Raw genomic sequence first — 16,628 nt, 5'->3', positions numbered from 1 at the left:
ATTTTTGAAGGAAATCAAATCTTTAGATATACCTACATAAAGATGAGGATGTTATAACACTATTTTTATGGGTATTCGTGTATAATAATTAGTGGCTGAGCTATAATAATATAATAGATGTAACATTATTTTAGTACTGTTATTTAACCCTTTGCACTCGGAAGTTTCTCACTAGAAATATTTCACATTTTTTGACGAAACAAAGACGATATTCTTTGAAACTAATTCGAAGGGAAATCACAAGTATATTGGGGAACAAAGCTACTTTATTCCAATATTTCATATATCGAGGCGTTATACAAAGTTGAACATTAAATATCAGATTTTATAGTTTTACTGCGTCAGATCAAATGGTGACTGGGAGTCACCTACCGAGTTCAGAGGGTGAATACAACCATTTACGTTCCAATTGACGTGACTGTGGGAAGAGAACACCGTAATTCGCTTTAGTAACAGATAAGATTCGTGTATAGAGGTTTAGCTTCTCTAAGAGAAATAAACGTTGAGACTATTTCACGTACGTGAAAGATGTTTCGCTTATCTATGATCTGTCACACAGGACTGGCTGCCCGTTGGTATCCGTAGCTGGACACCAGTGTACATCGAATGGTCAAGGTTCTCCGAGGCAGGCCTCAATTTCCGTGCGGCTTACGAGTTTATCAACGACACTTACTGCGGCGATCACAACACCAGCAAACCGGAAGGCGAGGTTAACGGCGGTGACCTAGCCAGCACCGGATTAAAGCTCAATCAGTATTATCAGCAGAAGTGCACGTGGATCTTGAACTCCTTGACGGATCGACAGCTCACCATCGAAGTGAAATCTACACAGAGCCGTAAGTATACGGTTCCTCTTTGCAACACACCGTGATTATATTTTCATAAATGAAATCTCTCTAACGTTCGTAAATTAACTGAGAAGAACGTCATTGTTACCATTACTCGCAACGTCGATCAAAGAAAAATTGAATTATCGATTAGCAGAACGTTAATTATTAGTTTACGAGAAAAATTAATACACTACGCACAAACACTGTAGATTTTTGTATATAATAAAGACAACGACGGGGGCACGTTCCCGAAAATTAACCGAAATATTAAGGAAACGAACAATACAAGGAAACAATAAACCTCTTCATTCCGAGGAATCCCCGACGAAACTAAAAATCTTAATAAAAACTGGCTGGCTTAACGATATCCCGAATAATTCACAATCCATCTGAATGGGAAGGGACTCAGTAATTATGCGAACTTCAGCCTAAATAAAGGCTATAAAAAGGACAATGTTTAACGAGCCACGGGTATACCCGAGTCGCAATCTCGAAAGGGAAACTTTTCTTTGGCCGTTAATTCAGGAGAGAAAGCAAAAGATGACTGTTTCGCGGAACGATACTCTCTGTACCGGTTTCGTTGAGTTCCGTTCGATTACGCTTTTGGCTGGGCATTCCTTGTCCACGCCATTGAGTATGGTCGTAGGGCGCACTGGCCGAAGAAAGGAGGAGGTAAACAGAGTGGCCGTAGAAAAGGAGGACCACGGTCCCTTTCCGTGGCGGCGTAGCCTCGAAAACGAAGCGGGACTCCGAGATTAAAGGAACCATCGGATTTGCCCGGACAACGCGAACTAGTCGGAGTCTTTAAAGCCAGCCTACCTTTTCCCTCGATTTCCTCTTTCCACTGTTGCTGTTGCTGCCTCTACTCCGGGCCGGGCCTTTCTTCGACTTTCCGCTTCGCGCGTCGCATTCTCATCGCGAAACAACAACCGAAGCCAGTGCGGTCGACCGAACCGAGGAAAATGGCTTTCACATACCACTCGATCTACACTCCCATTCCGACAATGCGGTTTTCTCTTCTCTTACCGGCGACAGTCACCTCCGTGACTCTTCGTAACGGATTACCAAAGATTGCGAGACGAAAGGTTATCTCGTTCTATCTATCAATCCGATGGATGCCTCGAGATTTCGTTTGTTCGAGAAAATGCCTTTGTTAACGTTGGCTATGTTGACGTTGGTTATATCGTATCGTTTATTGTACTGCTTTCTAGGTGGTGTTGGTACTTTATGATTCGCTTTTAATTCTTCTGTGTTGTGAAATGAATGAAACCAGGACTTTCGTTTATGAAATTCATACTGGTAATTGTATGGGAAAGTAGATTTTACTATTTACAAAAATATGTCTATAGAACGTTAAGAATCCCATAGTTTAATTATTGTAAATTTGTTTCATCCCCGACATATATGGTTATAACATAATTCGTAAAAAAGAGCGCTTTTCTACCTCTCAATTATCAAATCCAAATAATGAAGAATATACACTACGCGATGTGAAACGTATTCATTATTCACTGATTTAAATTTCAGCGTTTAATTCATTTTTAAAAGGGGCGAAGCGTTCTCGACGCTCGTCAAAAGCGGAATTTTCGTTGGGCTGTAGGTTTCTCGTGAAAATCTGTTTTTTAATAATTTTAGGATGAAGGAAATTTTTAGTTGCAAAATAAAGAGAAACGCTGGCCATTGTCGAATGTCGGGGCGACGCATGGAATGAAAATTTAAATATTGAAACTGTGTAATGATAAAGCGAGAAAAAGTGGGGAGTAATGAATTTGTCGTATCGTTATTGATTGTCAACCGTTCGCTCTTCCATATATCGTTTCGAGTCAAGAGTGAAACTCGTATGCATTCCCGAACAACCAATTAAGGGAGCTCGTTTCGCAATTAATTGTCGCAGATATAACATTTGACGCACGGCAAAGTCCGCTCCGACTATCAGTATTGACAATCATTGAGAAGGGAGTAATTGATGCCAGTTTGATTGTCAATATGTCTGGAACACAGTTATAAACCGCAGACGAATCTTTATTTTAGATTATCCTACATTAAGAAAACTTTTTGTATAAACAATTCGTTGGTTTAACAGAAAATATTTCAAATAAAATATTTTAGATCATCGTAACTGTGATGATTAGTTTCTAGATATTTAAAAAATAAACAATTCAAACATTATCGTTCTGCAACTAGTCACTCAACAGTCGTCATTACTTTCGATAAGTTTATTTCATCGCGATGTACTCTTTTTATATCTTTATGTCTTTCATATCTTTTATATTAGTACAAATAGATTTGCCTATTTATAGATTTATAGATTTCTCTAAAAATCTATTTGTAATAAGTTTTACATAAATTGATTACCTTTGATAAGAAAGACTGTTTCAGTGTTCGCGTGTTATGAAAGAGAAAACAACTTTATATTCAGACAAATGACGATAAATTTGTGAAATCTTACATACCATTGACTTTATCATTTTTTTCATAGAAAGCAGTTCCTAAGGGATTCTTTTCTTGGCCACCAAAGAAGAAGTGTTCCTTAGGGCGCATGAAAACGCATTGACCTGATATTTAGTACAACTTTTTTACTCTGGGGGACGAACATTAAATTATAGCGTCAACTTCTCCAGACACTTCTCGTCGCGTGAAAAATGTATATAGACCGGTCACCGGCGTGCACTGAACTTTTTCCTGCTTTCTTCCTTGCCGCAGGTCCGTGCACCGCCTGGAATCTGACGATACACGAATACAGCAAAAACGGAGACCCGGCGGGGCCAAGATTGCACACATTCTGCTCGAGGGATACGTACAAAAATTTCACTCTCCCATGGAAAATGAACACCGTGGTAGTTAGGTGAGTTTCATCCCCAAGGCACGAATGATTTTAGCCGGAAATCGCCGAAACATCGTCGAGATCTTTCGTCACTTGTACTAATTAGCGACAATTAAATAGTACTTTTCGATAAATACTATCCAAAACATTATAACATCGTGTCTTAAATTATAACAATTTACGAAAAGCTATTTTCCACCATAACCATACGGTTCAGCTTAAAGCTGAAACTTCCAGAAATATTGTTTACACGAGCTAGTATCGAGTTTATCACATAGAAATTACGGTTTTCATGTTTCGTACCACTGCACCGAATCGGATGAACCGCCGGAGGCGTTTACAAGATGCTTTAATTAAACACATGAACATGAACACGAACATGAATATCGATATAAACAGGACAATTAATTTGTCGTAACCATTTCGTTAATATATTAGATGGGGAGTAGAAATATTCCCTGCGAAAATGAAATGAAATACATGGTATATCACGATTGATACTTTCCAAGTTTTGTAGACCTGTACGGCCACCATAGTTAAAATAATAATTAATATAGTTTATATTCACTTCCACGGTGAAATTAGAAAAGAATATAATTTTACTTATTATTGTTTGGAAAGGAAATATAATCTTTTGTTGTTCACAGATTACAAGCTTTGGGGAGGACAGCCCCCGAGTACACCATAAAATGGAGGAGCGCATCAGTAATTGCGAACACGCACAAGAGCGCGCCATCGCCGTCATCGAATCATGTGCTCAGTTCCTCGACCGGAAGTGGAGAGCATAGAACACAGATCCTAATGCTCGCCACAGTATTTCTAACTTACGTGGCCGTTTGTTGAGTGAACGAACTCCACACATTGTGCCCGTACACGTTCCTGTTTAATGAGAAACTATACGAACGAGCCTAAGGATTCCCTTGGATATGTAAATAACAACGTTCAAATGATACGTTGATGCTCGTGTTTTTATACTATTATTAAGCTACATATATTGTCCTGAAAAACGAATAATCAAAGTTCAAAGAATTAAATAACCGTAATGATCAATCGGGATGAAGCGTTAAGAGTCAAAGAATCAATTATGAATTATATCGCTACCGACACGTCTATAAAATTATAATTATTATATATAATGTTCTTTCTTTATTGATGCAACATTAACTATTTGCTAGAAATCACTAAAAAATTTGTTTTATACCATAGAATGAACTAATTTCTGAAGTAAATATTGTGTTTGAAATTGTTTCAAACGGACATTGACCAGATTTAAAAGATCTGATTTTTAAAATTATTTCCAGTAAAACCTATATTAAATGTAATAAAGAAGTAGGCACAATTGGGAACTTTAACTACATTTCCCTAGATTTTATTCAAACACGAGCATCGAACACCGGAGGGAAATAAGAATTCCAAAATAATTCGGTTAAGGCCTCCATAAGATATTCACAGATTGTGGATGATTCGGTTACGATAGAAATGTGATCAACGTTGTAGTAATTATTGAAATACGTCGATCAAAATAAAAGAAGCACGGTATCGTCGATAGAATCGACACTGAATCGGCGTCAACCTGAATTTTGGAATTCAATAAACTAGTCGAACTATATATATAAATATATAAATATATGAATTACGGATAAAATCGAGAAGAGATATATATATACTACGAATCACTCGGTGTATACCACTCGTTTTAGCTATAAGATTCAAATAGACCATGTACATATTATACATACGTACGCATATACATAAACCTGCACGCCGGGTGAAACGTCTGTAAGGAAAAACATAAATGTGTCTGTTACTTCGTAAATAGTGACAATCTTCCTAAAACACAGAGGTACATAAGACCACAGTCCACAAGCATTAACACTTTGCAAATTACCTCTATGTTTCCTCTATCCTACAATTTAAAAGAAACAACAATTAATGTCAATAAACATCAAGTAAAGATTATTTTATATGTGCATAAGTTGTCCGCATAAATTCTGACGAGAAATTTTCTTAACTTAATGTTATAAATTTTGACGAGAAACTCGATTCATTGTTTTTATAGTTTCAATAATGATGTTTCAGAATAACGATAGTATTTTCGTTCTCTTTGAAAATCTAAGAGTAAAAGAGCAAGCACGCATAAACCGAGGCAGACACATGTCGTGCAATCTCTTCCAGACGTCTCGGTCTGCGCACGCATATAAATATAAATATAGCGAGTAAAATCGAAGAGGGAAGAAAACGAAAGAAAAAACGCGATGCACGGATTTGAAGTAGCGAGAAACCACACGTCACCTCTCTCATGCAAATGCCAAAGTAAACGTGGAAGAAGTTATATTATGACACATAGTCTCTTGTACATACTGATGGTAGAGGAATGTAGGATTTGTACAGAGTATCACGAGCTACTGTTAAGTTGTCGAAGTTCATTGTAAATTATATGATAATTTATTGTACACGAGGGACGGTTCCGTGAATGGAGACAGATTGTATTTTAACGAACGAGCTTCGAGTGCCATTCCAGTGCATTTCTCGACTAATTGTTACCGCGTACCGGTGAAAGTCCAGAGATGGCTCTTCTTCCGCGAAAGAAACGTTTGCTGATAGGGAGAAGTTATATATTAAAAAAAGAGAGAACAGTGAACGAAGTAATAATTGTTATACGACACACGAAAGAACGAGAAAAGAAGGGAATCTCTCGCGACAAGAAGATATATCGATCGACTTCCGGTTACGCGATTGATTGTTAGACTAAGCCGAAAGTAAGAGTTAGAACGTGAATGTTTGATGTACGTATCGACCGAAGCAACATTAAATTAGCGACAAGCGAAATAATTGAACTACTCGAAGAACCATCCACCGATGTAAACGATTCCATCGGATTCTGTAATTTTGTAACATGATCGCCGCAATTATTTGTACACCGTATTAGAAATAATTTTCTTCGTTCCAAATGTTTCTCTTGAGCAAGATGTTACATTTTGCATGCCATTTGTTCAGTGCGTTCCTTTTGTATCGTACGATCAGATCGCGTGCAACGAGCATCCAATGAAGAGTAATTTCTCCGTTATCATAAATTCAGTTTAAATGAGGTTCTTTTTTAATAAATGAATGAGAAAATACATTTTGAATAATACTTCCTGTGTTACTGCACTTTTTTTATTGAAAAATGGAAAAAAGTTTTCAAACGTTTACTCGAGTTTCTCAACTTAATTTTAAGAGAGTATCTCATAGTTAAGATTATTACTCTTATTTCATTTATTAAGCGATCTTATTTAAACTCAAAATATGAAGAAGATTAAGCACCATTCTGCTGCAATGTAACGCAGTTCTGTTGAAAGACTTTGATGCCTGTTAAGAGGGACTCGTGTAACACGGGATCAACTGAATCATTACGAACCTTCGATAATATTAATAACACTGTTTTTAGTGTTTAATATCTCCGTGAAACGTTTCTATCTCATTCCTACCAAAGATTTTGTTTTTATACCAGAATTATTTTTATTATAATATCCATTGAAAACAGCTTTAAATTCATACATTTAATTTAGTCTTAATTTATACTAGCGAATAGAAAGACTGACTTACCCCATTGTAATTTACACCCTGCGAGAAGGCTGGTAATGATCGAAAGATTAAAGAAAAAAGATCGAAGTCTAACTTCGTCGGAAGTTAAAGATATTAAAGTTTGTATGATAAGCGAACAGCTCGGATGTTCGCGAGCCACTTTTCTGCAACCTCGTCGAAACAGAGTTGAAAGTCACGATGTAATTAATTGCGCCGTATTGAATGGAAGGTGACACGCTATTGAATAGGAGAAAATGGAAAAAAAGTATATAATTGAAAAGTTGCACGTCTTTTAATAATTGTAACTGTCGTCACCCGGAGACATGTGCACTCAATAACTTGTGTTCCAAATCGGTGAACTGTTTCTCGAAATGCTATCGTTAGTTTCAAGAGAAGGCGATAATGTTAAATGCGAATACGAGGCATTCTTTCTCACATCGCTCGACGAAGTATAATTCACAACGATTATAACACGGTTTGTTCCTTAAACGAATGTACCGGTTTTGCACAAGGCATGTCTAACTAAAGAAGAAGAAATACATGTTACATGTATGTACTAGCCGCGTATATCTAAGTCACAATAAATAGTCAATTGTTTCATATAAAGTATAAATAAAATGAAATGAAAACCAAATGCATTCATCATTCTTCATATCACTAGTAATAAATAGAAAAAAACGTTTGCACATATTCAGTTTCGTTAACTACATTTTATAAAAACAAAAAATTGGTTTAAAATAACATATTATGAAGCAATTGTGATCTGAAAATAACGAAAACTATATTTATCAATTTTCAATCACAATCGCTGAAATCATAAAAAACCAACAGACCAGCAATCGCATGGACAATGTTAACTTTTCATTTAGAAAGTTGACTCGATTTATTAAAAAAGAACAATTTATTCACATACAAGTTTCAATACAATCTGTATTATTATTTATACATCCTACATTCGGAATATGAAACATGTACATCTACAGGTAACACGTTTGCGTTCGATTATCGGGTGCACGTGGCGCAGATCTTAAATAACATTTTGTTAAAATTTTATAAAGTTGGCACAAAATGAAATGACACTTCTAAGGGAAACAATTACTCTCTTAACACGTACAAATAGTAACAGGAAATGGATAACATCGAACGAGAAATATGTACAATACATCTATTAAATTTACTATCTTAAAAAAATTATCAACATACAATATATCCATATACATCTATCTATATATAAAGTGTTTATAGACACAGTCGGATGGTGAATGTCATCCAGCGAACATGTTAGTGGAAAATAATTTGAGATTAATTAACAACGTAATCCAATATTGCACTAACAATGCGTGTATAATAATGAGTTTATCAATGTTTCCACTGAATTTGTTTTAAATACGATTATCCTTAATTTACGTTTACGTCATTGCAACTAAACAATGATATTTATTAACATTAATTCGTTAGAAATATCTATGACACGGAAATGAGCTACACTGTGATCAATTGAACGATTATTTTAATCATGGTTTAGTTACTCCATAATCAATTTATATATCTCTTGGCACTCGGTTTCAGGGAAATAGATAATTGTAAAACAGCGAATATTTTATCAACATTGAATAGCTTATTGGATTTTCATTCTATTGCTTCTCAAATGGACGAAGTAAATGTTCATATATTTAATATTTTCTAAAATAACTAATCGGTTTTAAATGAATATTCAGTAATGGATATTGGATAGTAATATATTTAATTTTGTGTTAATCTTATTAAAGCCTTATGGTCAACAAAATTTGTTCTCCCGATGTAATGCAAAAATGTTCGATGTTAAAATTCATTCGTTAATTCATAAGGTAATTATTACGCTCATGATCTAAGAATCTGTACATAATTTAGCAATTAATATAGAGAAAATTTATGATAACATGAAATCAATTTGATCAAGTTAATTCACATTATAAAATGAATTTAACAATATATTTTACGGACTTATTCTTACAAGAAGATATTAGTTACACGATCAACAAGAAAGATATGTGTTAAAATGTATTCTATTTTACAAATTTTTAAATCTAATACAACCACGATAAAACAAGTTTGCTAACATATAAAATAAAATACTCGACATTTATTTTACATATCCAATCTCATGGATAAAAAACAGTAACATTCTTAAAAATTTGTCAAACACGTTGCAAAAACGTTAAAATCTTAATAAGAATTCTAGATATGTTAATTTGTAAACTACTATTCCTATACGCGCCTCTGGAAGTTTACTCAAATTATAATAGAAATTTTTATTCTAATCTCCTACACGAAACAAATTATTCACGCTTGTAACTGTTAAGTAACACATACATTCAACAGTTGTCAGAAATTGTTTCAGTTAGCCATCCCTTGCACATTTCGTTTCATTACACAAACGAAATATATTAATAACTGATTTAGTACTGGTAACGCATAAAGTTTAATGAACCAATTCAACGAACGATAATTTCATTTAATCGGATTAATATTAAAAGTAATAAATTTAAATGGTGCTCTTTTACGCGAAACATATCTTCTAAAAGTAAGAAAAAACTATACAAATGCTTCCGAGTTTTGTTCCCAAAATTACTGTCCTGTGTCTTTAAATGCTTCTTAAAAACACACACAAACTTATACATCAAATATCTGTTCGGAGTATCAAATTGAGATTCATATGTAATTAAAAATTAAACATGATGTTGGACATAATCTACATTTACGTGACAGCGTTTTGCATATACAAGGATGCAGAATTCAAAAGGCCTAGCCGCTGTTTCTGTTTTCGTTGCTCCGTCATCTAATTAAAATATCCATTATTATTAATTTTATATTAGTAGATATAAATTTATAATACATGAAGTTGTTTTCACTTAATTTTTAAATGTATGAAGAAATTTAATTCGTATCAATGATCAAAAAAATGTGAAATGTCTTTGTAAAACGAAGATGACTTACCCGATCGCGAAGCTCGGCGAGTTGTTGAGATAAACATTTCACTAACTGTTGCGTAGATTCTAATTGTGACTGTAAGCTTCTTAATTCTACTTGTTCCCCTTCACCTTCGTCTGCCGCCAACGATTTCGCCCTTAGTCTCGGGAACCAATCTAAGTTTCGGTCCTGTAAAAAGTACACAGAGCTTAAAAGTTAAAGCACAGCTCAATTTTTTGAAGCTCTATGGACTATTACCTTCACCATAGCGTACACATACGACTCAGGCCCTGTAAATTCTGTAGGATCTTTCACCTTTACTAGAACAATGAAATACAAGTAATGCCACATATTGTGTTCATGTTTGACATGTTCCTCGAATGACACTGTTTTGTTATCAAAGGATGATCTATTCAAACCTATAAAAATAGAAAAATTCAAGATTATATCATATTCTTCACTAAGCATAATAGTCATATATTTTTAAGACTTCATTTAACCTTAATTTCCATATGAAGAAGATACTTATGATTTTGAATAAACCAAACACTAACCACATATGAAACATGTATTCTTCAATATCAGTTCCTTTTGCTGCTTCTCCGATCTGAGATCGGCGAAAGTATCAATGATGACACCAAAAATTAGATTCAAAACAATAATTATTACAATGAAGAAGAAGAGTAAATCGTACACGACTCTAGCAACAAACAGCGGTTCCTGTAATAAAGTACATTAAATGTTATTTATTAAATGTTATTATTTTTTACATTCTATATTTTTATACTTACAGTACTGGAAGGTGCTCGCAAAATATCACCAATGCCACCGCCATTTCTTAAACCTTGATTTAATGTTGTGACAATACACATTACCAATGAATCACATGACCGTTCTTTTAATTCTCCACCGACATTAATTGCATCTGCATGTCTCTCTGTCTCATTTACTGCGTAATTGCGGGAAGTTTTTGTAATTAATTTTAAATAAGCTTCATAGAAAATCATATCTATATCATGTCTTAAAGTAAAAAAATTTAAGTACCTTCTAAGACGTATCGAGAGAGTGTTTCAGTTACATCGAGTTTCTCATTATTTGCGATGTTACATGTTCCAGTATTTTCTTCTGATTGTGGTGCTAAAACAAATAAAAAAAATATATTCGTTTCTATTTAAATTGTGTAAACTGGATTGTACTATCAAAATATATACTAACACACAGTGTCTTTATCAACAGATACTAAGAAATCATCTTTGAAGAACATGAAACCAATAATGGAAAACATATAAACTAGAATTAATGCCAAAACAGCGGTGAGTATAATAGATCTTCCGTTTCGCGTAACAGATCTAATTACATTGAGCAAAGTTTCTTCGCGATAGACTACATCAAAGAGCTGAAAACAGAAAAATTAAGTGAAAATATTTATTCAAAAACTCAAATTATGCATATTTAGGCGCATAAGTACTTACTAAAACTGAGTAGAAAAATGGATGCATAAAAATCCCAAGAACACAAAATATGAGATATGATATATGATACAAGAGTTCGACATTTGTCACTATTTGCTCTAAGCTCCTTGTTAAAGTGCCCTGGTTACCTATAATACTTATAAGATGTACAACTTTTAATACAATCTGAAACATATAATTTAAATTACAAAAGTAACCGACTTAGACATGTCTGTTATGGGCTACATTGTATTTACCGTAACAAAACCTAGTAACCATAATGTTGGCTCTGGTCCTATGGAGAAAATCAATCGTAATATTGTTGAAGCTACTAATGTCCGTATACCAGATTCTCTTGGCAATGTGATAACAATAACTGCAGACGAAAGCATTACCGTCCAAATGAGACCAGATAAGTGTGAACTTAGTTCTAAAATAAAAAAGATGTAGGTATGAAAAATTTGTTAATGATTAAGTATAATAAATTTTAAATCTTACCGGGCATAGAATCTACAAATGGATAAAAGAAAGCTACAATAAGATTTATGAGTACTGCGCAATTGAATAAAATATTACTCCATAATGACATGTAACTGCTCATCCAAAATAGTACTGGTTGGCCTAAAATAGGAAAGTACTTTATTAAATATCTGATATGCATTGAAATAAATAGAGATGAAGTCATTAATTTCAATATATCACATACCTCTAAGTTTCTTCTGCCATTTCATTTCATTGAACATATCTTCAGTTCGTTCAAAGAAGTCGGAAACTTTCGATCCTTGATCATCTCGCTCTGTTGTATGTAAAACTTTAATCTTTGTATCTAAAGTAATAAGTTCACAGATTTCTGGAATTGGGAATACAATTTGTTCCAAAGTTCTATCATGTCTAACGATCTAAAAAGATTTCAGTATTATAAATTATAAAGATCTATGTGTTACCGTATTTACGAATATTGTAAGAAGCACATATAAGACAAATGACATACCTCAATTTGAGCTGTATGAGTCGCATAATATTGAAGAGCTTTATTAATCTTCGGATCCGCATTATTTTGCTCGGATGGCTTTAACATTGACGCCAATTCTTTGTTATGTTGTGCTAATTGATGGCATAAGATATAAATATTGTGTCCAACCTGAAAAACAATTGAATTAATATTAAAATATTTCTATTCATAATGCATTAAGAAATTATTACTTCTTTCGGCGATACTCCTTCTTCTCCATCTGTAGATGAATCATCAACATCGCCATCATCATCTAAAGATTCCTGATGAAATGCACGACACGCAACATCTACTAATTGTTTTGGATTCATGTTATATAGAATTCTTTCCGCATTTTCACTATCACCTCTACTTTCCATTATAGCTAATAATAATTTACTAGCATTATTTTTCAATTCTAACACTAAATCCATTCGAGTCTTTCCCAAAGGATTAATATCATTCAAGATCAACGCAGTTATTATATCTAACCCATTTGATTCATGAGTAGCAATACAGTTTTGATTATCATGACATGGTCCCTGACAATACTCAGTCAAAGTTTCTAATGTTTGATTAATTAATGCAACATTATGTTCATTAATATATAATCCTAGCAAACCCAATCCGCCAGTGGTTGAACCACAAATACAATCCAAAAACATCAATGTTTCTGATACTAGATTAAAGTTTGTCTTGTTGTTCTGATTTCGAAGGAAATTCTGTAATAATAAGAAATATTACTCATGCGTCAATTAATGTAATATTACGTCATGTATTACAGATCAAGAAATTACCTGTAAATCACGATTATGATTTTCACATAGCAATTGCAGAAACCGTAAAATTGGTTGCATCACTAACACTTTTGTACTTAATTGACCTTCGTCTCTTTCCGTGCCACCTGCTCCAGTACGATGCCTTTCCAGTTTTTCCGCAATCATATCCTCCAATGCACTTCCTATTGCTGCATTGGTTGTTACATCCTCACCAGATGCAAGATTACGAACATTTGCAAAAGCTTGCACTGTAGATGATGCGGCCTGATTTAATTCTTCCCGTAATTCATCCGTCATTACAATTCCGTTAGGTTTTCCTGTGCAAAGAAAGATATGAATGTGAACAGGTATGAATGCGAATAATTGAATTACTATTATATTATACCTGATGTGCGTTTTCGTGATATCTTCTCAATTTCCTTGCACTGTTCCTTGTCTTCATGTGCCTTCGCTGCTATATCGGATGTGTTGACTGTTACAGTAGATTTGATTTCTTGTTGAGAATCCTTCATTTTATCATAAAACACCTAAAAATTTACGATAGTAAATAGTAATTATTAAATGATTCTTAATGATTTTAATTTTCTGGTAGTTTCATGGATAATTTTCGACTTATAAATCAAAGCTGAGACATTCCTTCGTTCAAAACTTACCTTGAAAAATGACTGGCTCAAATCACCACCCATTAGTTTATTAAACATACTTTTTTGTATAATAGGATTTCCGCCTTCCAATAGTGCGATACCAAGTTCTACAGCTTCCACAAATATACTTGGAGAATGTACACTTTTAATCACTAATTCGACGACCAAGTCTGATGCACCCTCTCGATCAAGATGACTCTGTATTTCATGTAATGTCCTGCCTGCTCGGCTTAGAACTTTGGCTACGGAAAAATTACGTATTTACTAAATACTTGTATTATTATAGTAGATGAGTAATTTGTTAAAAATTTATTTATACCCCCTGGTCCATGCGTAACTGTGTTGGAGACTCCAATTTCTATATGCTCAGGCTTTTGTATGAAAGACTTTCCAAAATAGCGAGCCAAAAGATTGTTTCTCAATACATCTCCCTGGAGAAAAGGAAACAAAATGTACATTAATTTAGCGAAACACGTCTTGATTAACAGCGATGTACCAATACATCGTGCAGAGTTCATAAAAATCCAGTATGTTTCAAAGGGTATTACCGTGCATCATTTATAATAGTATTATAAAAATCGTTACCTAATCTGTAATTTAATAATAAAAATAGATAATCTGTGTATTTACATTATTTGTGCACTAAAAGTATTATATATATATATATTTGTGCGTTTTGTTACGTGTTTATAAAAAATCCTCATTAATTTTACATGTCAGTAAAATGCAACACTAACACTAATTCGTCAGAGCAATCATAATTGCATAAAAAATATTACACTATGTTTAAAAAAAATGCACAATTCTAAAGATTTATATAATTTGTATACTGGAAAATTTTTGGGTAGACTATAAAAAGTTAAAACGACGTGACAAAGGAACAATTAGGTATAATGGGAGCAGCAAAATCAGTAAAATATTTTGTATAAAACAATCTATATTATATGGCAATATGCACAGTAATAAGTTAGTGAAAAACGAAAATATTACTTACAATATTGACCATGTAAATATATCTTTAAAATATTTAATAATTTTATTACAAATTCCGCATTGCTGCTCTCATTTTGCTAAAGATACATGTAAAATATTACAGTTGCTAATAATAAGGTATCTAATGACGTATTGGTACACCCTATCTGTAAAAGAAGTGTATATACATATTCAGACATAATAAATTTTCTTATTTCTATTTCTAAACTCTATGCCCATACTGAAACGTACTCGGAAAAATATTTTACACTATATAAAATGGTATTCCATAAATCAATGAATTTCGATTCACGATAAGTTGAACGTACTTCAACTTATTTAAACATTCACTTAAACATATATTTCAACAAATGAGTATCCTATCATAAATTATAACTGCTTTAAAATATGAAATCTAATATTTAGTCTATACTTATGCTATGTTCATTAAAAAAGGTAACAAGAGAAGATAAGTTAAAAAGCAGAGCACGAACTTAGGTAAATGTAAGAAAATTAATCAAGCACATGCAGAAGGTACCTACACAACGTACATTATTCTTGTACTTAAACAGATTTCATTTATTGTATTATATAATGTGATGAAGTCATTTCTTTACAAGCAGCGATAATAAAAGTGAGTTTAAATATGCATGTTTTATACAATTGGAAAATATAAATATTTACTGTGGTTTCAATATTAAAACATACTGATAAACTTTTCATTTATTAGCTGAACAGCCTATGCGTGTATACACTCGTGTAACAATTAAAGATGTTTAATATTGAAGATTATATACATATACAGCATAAATTATAAGAAACAAAACAACAGTATACTTCGTTATCCCTAATACGTGAAAAATAATACAAAAATAATAAAGACCAAAAGTTGTAAAAATTCATTCTACAAAAAGTTACTACCTCTTCTCATGGTTGTTTTCTCTTTATTATTAAGTTATTAATATATTTTTTAATGCTGATACATAATTTAATTTTTTGTACATTATAGTTTATATGAAAAAGCACTTAAAAATGTGTGACAATGCAGTCTTGAAAATATCATACTGCATGATTGTAAACTGAATGCAAGATGCAACAGCTAAAATATGAAAATATATAGTATCATCAAAAGATATATTGATGATCTTAATATAATATAAAAGAAACCTTCGAAATGAATACATTATTTTCATTTAGAGTATTTTATGTTCTGTTGTTATGTTTCTAGTGATTCATACTTATACGTATAATAAATAACGATAGAGTGACGGTGAGATATAAACTCTCAGAAATAGAAAATCAAATTGGTATTGCCAATTTATATACGTTGTGCCCATAAATTACCGTTGTTATCTACTTTTAAATTTTACCCGCTCTTGCTGAGTCATATGACGAGTCTCAGACTCATCGACACAGTCTGTTCCGACTTGTGGCTCTCTCTGCTGTTCTGTTTCTTCTTCTGCCGAGACACCTTCGCTCTTCGTTTGCAGCATGAAAACATCTTTACCTACATATCTATTCTACGAAACCTACTCACCCACTGTTATTTAAGTCTCTATTGTATATTCAGAAAAGCTTATTGCGCCTTATCTCATTTGCAGTCTCTATCTTGCCAACTAAAGAA

General features: G+C 33.2%; 2 protein-coding genes across 15 annotated transcripts in view; one reads left to right on the top strand and one right to left on the bottom strand.

Annotated features, from left to right (window-relative positions):
- Positions 1–8,107, top strand: part of LOC116431670 (uncharacterized) — a 312,877-nt gene extending 304,770 nt beyond the window's left edge. For all 8 annotated transcript variants that reach the window (XM_076368499.1, XM_076368496.1, XM_076368501.1 and 5 more), the window contains 3 exons: positions 560–836; positions 3,534–3,675; positions 4,302–8,107. In XM_076368499.1, the coding sequence (XP_076224614.1) occupies positions 560–836; positions 3,534–3,675; positions 4,302–4,497 (615 nt within the window). In that variant the 3' untranslated portion in view covers positions 4,498–8,107. The remainder of the gene's footprint in view (positions 1–559; positions 837–3,533; positions 3,676–4,301) is intronic.
- The window catches only part of LOC116431679 (Inositol 1,4,5,-trisphosphate receptor), a 45,021-nt gene continuing 36,499 nt past the window's right edge, over positions 8,107–16,628 (bottom strand). For 5 of the 7 annotated variants that reach the window (XM_031987446.2, XM_031987451.2, XM_031987452.2 and 2 more), the window contains 18 exons: positions 16,375–16,482; positions 14,352–14,463; positions 14,042–14,274; positions 13,774–13,915; positions 13,407–13,705; positions 12,822–13,331; positions 12,610–12,759; positions 12,325–12,517; positions 12,117–12,239; positions 11,876–12,048; positions 11,640–11,804; positions 11,383–11,563; positions 11,212–11,304; positions 10,959–11,116; positions 10,722–10,887; positions 10,426–10,586; positions 10,195–10,356; positions 8,107–10,036 (listed from right to left, as the gene is read on the bottom strand). In XM_031987446.2, the coding sequence (XP_031843306.1) occupies positions 9,956–10,036; positions 10,195–10,356; positions 10,426–10,586; positions 10,722–10,887; positions 10,959–11,116; positions 11,212–11,304; positions 11,383–11,563; positions 11,640–11,804; positions 11,876–12,048; positions 12,117–12,239; positions 12,325–12,517; positions 12,610–12,759; positions 12,822–13,331; positions 13,407–13,705; positions 13,774–13,915; positions 14,042–14,274; positions 14,352–14,463; positions 16,375–16,482 (3,210 nt within the window). In that variant the 3' untranslated portion in view covers positions 8,107–9,955. The remainder of the gene's footprint in view (positions 10,037–10,194; positions 10,357–10,425; positions 10,587–10,721; positions 10,888–10,958; positions 11,117–11,211; positions 11,305–11,382; positions 11,564–11,639; positions 11,805–11,875; positions 12,049–12,116; positions 12,240–12,324; positions 12,518–12,609; positions 12,760–12,821; positions 13,332–13,406; positions 13,706–13,773; positions 13,916–14,041; positions 14,275–14,351; positions 14,464–16,374; positions 16,483–16,628) is intronic. The other 2 variants (XM_076368493.1, XM_031987457.2) reach the window with 1 other exon arrangement.

The sequence above is a fragment of the Nomia melanderi genome, chromosome 6, assembly GCF_051020985.1.
Source record: "Nomia melanderi isolate GNS246 chromosome 6, iyNomMela1, whole genome shotgun sequence".
In the NCBI taxonomy this organism is placed as follows: Eukaryota; Metazoa; Arthropoda; class Insecta; order Hymenoptera; family Halictidae; genus Nomia; species Nomia melanderi.
This window is presented reverse-complemented; position numbering and strand designations above follow the sequence as displayed.